General features: G+C 40.9%; 1 protein-coding gene across 1 annotated transcript in view; it reads left to right on the top strand.

Annotated features, from left to right (window-relative positions):
• The window catches only part of ATRN (attractin), a 267,433-nt gene that overhangs the window by 251,851 nt on the left and 8,861 nt on the right, over positions 1-6,721 (top strand). The window contains exons 26-27 of the mRNA XM_007959994.2: positions 946-1,024; positions 6,360-6,467. Coding sequence (XP_007958185.1) covers positions 946-1,024; positions 6,360-6,467 — 187 coding nt within the window. The remainder of the gene's footprint in view (positions 1-945; positions 1,025-6,359; positions 6,468-6,721) is intronic.

Genomic DNA, 6,721 nt, shown 5'->3' with positions numbered 1-6,721 from the left:
ATTGTAAATTTTGGTCAATGACATGAGACAAAGTATATGTGAACTGCTGTATGAAAAGTGAATTTACTCTGTAAATCTTCACCCAAATCCTAATTAAAATTAAAAAAATAGGTAAGTGTTACTCTAATAACATTTCTTATTTTTTTTAACTTTACTGTCTGCTAATTAAGGAGTTCTGGTGGTGCAGTGCCTAAGACATTTGACTACTAACCAGAAGGTTGGCAGGTCAAACCTACCAGCCACTCCATGGAAGGAAGACAGGGCAATCTACTTCTGCAAAGATTTACTGCCTCAGAAACCCAGTGGCAGTTGCTGTGCATCAGAATCGACTCAATAGTGGGTTTGGTTTGATATTTTTGGTTTGTCTGCTAACTGGATTATATAGCATTATAATTATTTTTGGATTATTTTTCTTATTTGAGATAAACCAAGATGGACCGTTCTGATGAAGGCCCAGAGGAGGTCAGGGCTCTCTGTGTACCTTGTAGGGACCACACAGTCTAGAGGTCAGGTCAGGAACCCTCTGAATATGTTTTTATCCCAATTTTTAAAAAAAGGAAGATAAAGAGGATGTCTTTGAATTTGTCATCTGTAAGTATTTGCTTGCCTTATTACTGCTGCTTTTGGAATGGAGCTCTGGAGAAAAGTCAAGGCCTGCAGGCATTATGAGGGCTTTGGACTTTACCGAGAGGAGCAAATGAAGGTTTTTCGGCAGAGAACTGTCATGATCTAATGAGGAAACCACGAGGCCAGCAGTGGCACTGTCTTGCCCAGCTCAGCGTTTGTAGGAAGTAGCATCTTGAGCCATGCCGCTGGCTGTCGTAATGACTCATCAGAGTGTAATGGTATTTAGGGATTATTTCCCTGCCTGGCCTGAGGTGTGGAAGTCGGTGATGCTGATTCTGGGCTGGGTTAATAATAACTTGGTACTTTTCTTTCTCACAGTTGTTTCCTGTCTTTGCTCCTGGTGGCAGCTGTGGTTTGGAAGATCAAACAGAGCTGTTGGGCCTCCAGGCGTAGAGAGGTAAGCCTCAATGGATGAAGATTAAATAATCTGTTTGGGCTATTTGTGATGATTGATAGGTGTATCCGGTAAGAATACTGCCACTCTTTCTGCAGTGCAGGCCTCCATGCATATAGTCAGTAGACTATGATTAATGCTACAAAGTCTAATTAATTCTACCAGGTTTTAACTTTGTAAAAGGCAGTTCTGATATTGACTTATAGATTGAAAGTGTACCCTTCCTACAAAAACCCCGATTCTTTACACTCAAAGTGGAAGCTCCGAGGGCTTGTTAACAGGGCTGCAGCCAGCACTTGATTTGGCATGGCCTTTCATGAGAGTGTGGCTAGAATCAGCCATTTAAGCATCTCAAAAACGTATCCTCATTCAGGGGAGGTTCAGTCTGTGTCCAATTAAACTTTGACTTGAGTTTTATTTTTTTACTTTCCTCCAGAGCTCCATTCCAAAAGTAGCACTAATAAGTCAAGCAAATATTTATAGGTGACAAATTCAAATAAATAAACCTGATTAAAATTACAACATAAAAAATTTGGTTTGTTGCAACTTTCACTTGCACTCTTCCTCTCCCTCTCTTCCAGTCATCAGGTATATTGCGTTGTTGCTGAGGGAACACTCTTTGGTTTTCTGTATAGACTCAGGCCTTTTTTTCTTCTTTTTTTCTTTTTTTTTAGACTCATGCCTTTTTCTATATAAAAATGTATGGACAAATTTGGAAGAGAATGGGAGTATCTAAAAACCACAACTCTCAGGCACTCAGCACTATTCTTACCTAAGTGTCTATAATAGGGTTAAGGGAGGCTCCAGGCCATGGACTACTCCCTGTGGGCCATGATGCCACCTTTTCTGACCCATTCCAGCATGATGTTGGCATCAACGTGATGCTGCATCCTCTTTAAAAAAAAAAAAAAAGCCGCTGCCGTAGAGTCGAATCCAACTCATAGTGACCCCTCCTTGAGTTTCCCAGGCGGTATCGCTATGGAAGTAGATTGCCCAAGCTTCCTTCTCAAGAGTGGCTGATGGGTTTGAACCACCAGACTTCTGGTTAGCACTCACATGCCTTAGGCACTACACTGCCAGAGCTCCTGCATCCTCTTTATTTTCCTTATTTTTTAAAATCAGGGATAAAAATATATTCAGGGGGTTGGTTTATTTTTTTAATTATTGTAAATATATCACAAAACATTTGCCATTTCTACATGTTTTACACATAGAATTCAGTGACATTACTCACATTCATCATATTTGGAATCATCACTATCAGAAGGAGGTTTTTAATAGCTCCAGTACTAATACATTTAAAAATCCCAATGAGGGAGAAGCCAGGGAGGCGGGAATGCATAGGCAAGCAGGGCACAGGGAAAGAGTACCCACAGGGAGGAGGTGGGGAGAGAGCTGTTACATTGTGGTGCTTGTTTAAAAAAAAAAAGTGAAAATCCCAATCAATTGTGTGGTGTTCTGGAAAATATATACGTTATCCAAATGGACTAAGAAAGAAATCAGAAGCTACAATAAACCACTGTCGAGGGAAGGAACCAAAAACTTGTCAAATTATTATTCATTCCAGAAGGACATTAGACCCAGACAGTTTCATGATTGAAGTAAGCGTGTAAAAATAGTAAGTCTGTTTCTCCTTGGGTGTTTATGGGAATCAATTATTTCTAAAATATAGAAGTCATTCCAGAGCAAAGATAAGATGTAAAACTTATAATTTTCCTAATTCATTATGTGGACAGAAGCCTTGATACCAAATGGGGAAGGAAGGTTTGGGAAAGGAGGGTGGAAACAACAAGAAGGTGTAATTACTGTAAAGAATGTCATTTGTAGAAATTGAGTTGGTATGTGTTCTCTTGTGCGTATTCTCAGCAACAGCAACAAATAAAGTTAAAAACTGAAATCAAGGCCAGTTGCATAATAAATATATGTACAATTTAATTTACCCATGTGATAAAAGAACTATTTAACATTAGAAGACCTACTAGTATACAGTATATCAGTGGGTAAAAGTAAGACCTAAATTCTCAGTAGAGGCCAAGTAATCATTTAGTCATTTATTGAAATTCAACACCCATTCCTAATTAACAAAAAAAAATTCTTAGTAAATTAAAAAAATAATACCCCCTTAACACTATAAAGAATATCTAGATAAGCAACATCAGTCATGTTAAAGAAACACCAGAAGTTATACTAATCAAATCCAGATTAGCCATAATCAGAGCTGACATTTGAGTATTTCTAAGTTCTAGTCACTGTCTTAGGAGCTCTGGTAGCATAGTGCCTAAGGCACTTGACTCCTAACTAGAAGGCTGGCGGTTCAAACCCACCAGCCACTCCTCGGAAGGAAGGTTGGGCAATCCTACTTCCATAGTGATACTGCCTCGGAAACCCAAGGAGGGGTCGCTATGAGTCGGGGCCGACTCGACGGCACATAACAACAACAACAACAGTCACTGTCTTAGGCAGTTTTAAGCATTTAACTAATCTAATCCTCACAACTCTAAGAAGTAGTCACTAGTACTAATTAACAGGTGAGGGAACTGAGGTTCAGAGAGGCAACGTCACTTGCTCACCATCACACAGTTACTAAGGCAGAGAGCTAAACTTTAAAAGCAAGATTTCCATCTTCCCAGCCCATGTCCCTGGATTCTGTGCTATTCCAAATGCAGAGGTTTCAAAACAGCAGAATCCCTCTCTGCTCCAGTTCATGTCCAAGTGCCTTTGTGAGTGTGCACCACTTTGTTACTTAACTTTGTTCTGGATGTTCAAGACTTTGTTCTAAGAGAAAGAAAATTAAGTTTTGTTACTGTTGGAAAGGAGACAAAAATTATTATTTTCAGATAAGGTTTTTAAAATGGTGTAGATTTGCTTGCATACAGTTAATTCTTAAGTATATCGTAAATAAATAAATAACACAGAAGCCAAACAACCCACTGAAAAATACTTGCAACATACATAAAATAGAAAATAAGGAAAAGTTGAACAAAAAGAAAAAGTTTTGTTTTGTTTTAAATACACTTAGTATGCCAATAAACGAAGCACATGCTCTTATTATTTGGAATTTCTCTGTAACCATAAACCTGACTGTTCAGAACCTATTTCATCATTTCTAAAATCTCAGCCATGATTTATTCCTTCTCAAAACCATAGAAGGAATGACTTGATGTTATTTTATGACAACAGTAACAGCCTGCGTGCCAGGCCCTGTTAGAAGTGCTCTCACACACATTGTCTCCTGGACGCACCATAAAGGCACTAGGATGTGAACCAGAGGAGGGTGGGGACTCGGTTTACTGAAATCCCAGCACTTGGAATTACACCGAACCCAGAGTAGGGCTGCTGTGTATATTAGTTCAATGAGTGGATCAACCGCTTTATGAGGTATCAAGTCAGTTCCCACTCATTGTGGCCCTTTAGGTTTCCGAGGTGATAAATCTTTATGGAAGTAGATTGCCCATCTTCCTTCCACAGAACGGCTGGTGGGTTTGAACCACTAACCTTCTGGTTAGCAGTCAAATGCTTTAGGCACTTGCAAAAAACGGCAAGGAGGCCACATGTTCTGACCTCCTCTAACCCTACAAGAGGAAGACAGGATTACCAGCAGTAACCCAAGGCCTATTCCTGTGAGGCCAGACATGCTGCCTCCCTCCAGCCCTTTCTCCAACCGTTCCTCCTAAAGCACCACCACCTCTCTCCTGGGTTCGATAATTCGCTGCAGTGGCCACACAGAGCTCACAGATTATGGGGTTTATTAGGGAAGCACCACAGGCTACAATTCAGGTTCAGGAAAAATGCTCAGTCTCTCTCCCAGCCCACCGTCCCTCAGCCAGCAGCAGTCTCTCACAGTCTCTTTCTCAGCAGTGCTGGTCCCTCGGTGTCTCACTCACCAATACATGTCTCTTGCATCTCTTTCCCAGCAACGCATGTCTCAGGAGCTCGTGTCTCTTTCAGCATCACATCTTCCTCCACCAGCAGTCAGAGTTCTGCGTCTAGGAGGCCTCCTTTTGAGCCTGGCAGGGTGGTCATACTAGCCAATCGTAGTATCAGAACTCTAAGCACCTGAGAGAGAGAGTGAGCACCTCCCAGAACATTGTTTTGTGCCACTCCCAACAGAAATACTCCAGGTGGACACCTTCAGCAATCAGGAGCTCCTCAGTTGCTCATAGCAAATCCCACCTTGGAGTTTACAAAGACTTATGGGTAGAAAAGCCACACAAAGTAATTTACTACACTGCAGCACTGCACCACCACAGCTCCTTTCTGAGGTGTAAGAAAGTTATATTTGGTGTTTTATTAATTTTTTAACATAAAAATGTCCATCTAGAATAGAGCCATGATCTCTCCATGTCTCCTCTGATAGGAGGCAGAACTGAAGGCTTGTCTCTTCCCTGGCATGACCTCGAGCTTCAGTGGCATGCCCAGAAGACTCCTGATATCCTTAATAAGCTATGATTAGCCATCACCATAGGCAGGAGCACTGTGCTAGTTAAATGTTCTCATTTGATCTAACGACAGTCTGTGGGATAAAACTCATTTTAGAGAGGAAGAAACTGAAGCCTAGAGACTTTACACACCTTCTTAAGGTCACACATCCAAGCCTGTCTGAATCCAAAGCCCCTGCTTGTCCTTTCCCTGAAGAGCTTCATGCTTGTTTATGCTTTTAGCCTATTCCACCTCTCTGAATAAAGCGTTCTCTCAGTGCCTATTAACTGTCATGAGGTACTGGGTTTTGTTGCTGTGAAAATAACTGGCTCAAGTTTCAACAAAAAGAAAGAAAGCCTGGCCTTATTCTAGTAATAAAAATATGAGGAAATAGGATTACATTGTTTACATTACATATTTAACAAGCAGACATCATAGCATTGTTTCCATCATTAACTTTAGTATGTTACCTGTAACAGATGAGGACTTTTCCTTTTTTTTAATATAACCACAATACTATTATCACATCCAACAAAATTCAGTGATTCCTAATGTTCTCTAAAGGAGCCCTGGTAGCATACTGGTTAAGCTCTCTCTGCTAACCGTAAGGTCAGTAGTCTGACCTATCAGCAACTCCATAGGAGAAAGATGTGGCAGTCTGCTTCCATAAAGAAACCACATGGATAATACTTCTCTGTCCATCAGGGTCGCTATGAGTTGGAATCAACTTGAAGGCAGTGGGGTTTTTTATGTTACCTAACGCCTAGTCCGTGTTCAGTATTCCCCAGCCATCTCAAAGGTATCTTTTTGGACTTGATTTGTTTGAATAGGAAAGAATGAGGTATTTTTAGTATGTGGTATTCTCATAAGCCCCCCTGCACTTGTTGCATTAATGCTTGTTGTATTATTTACTCATTAGCAACTTCTTCGAGAGATGCAACAGATGGCCAGTCGTCCCTTTGCCTCTGTAAACGTTGCCTTGGAAACAGATGAAGAGCCCCCCGATCTTATTGGGGGGAGTATAAAGGTGAGAACATGATTCGTAATCTCCTCTTACTAACTTGCTAAGCTCACATTTCTGAGCCTGGGACACCAGAGAGAGACAGAGCCTTACTCCGTTGCCTCGCGTTTTTCCCTCCCTCTTTCTGTTTAACATTAAGGCAAAACTCTGATGCTGTCGGGTAGTCTTTCACTTGGGTAGTCTTTCACTTTCGTTTTCCAGTCTGGTTTGTATCGTTAATCATTGTTGGGTTCAGGGAATTTTAAAAGTAAAAAGGATTT

This window comes from Orycteropus afer, unplaced genomic scaffold (assembly GCF_000298275.1).
Source record: "Orycteropus afer afer isolate SDZICR_OR568_19922 unplaced genomic scaffold, OryAfe1.0 scaffold00020, whole genome shotgun sequence".
NCBI lineage: Eukaryota > Metazoa > Chordata > Mammalia > Tubulidentata > Orycteropodidae > Orycteropus > Orycteropus afer.
This window is presented reverse-complemented; position numbering and strand designations above follow the sequence as displayed.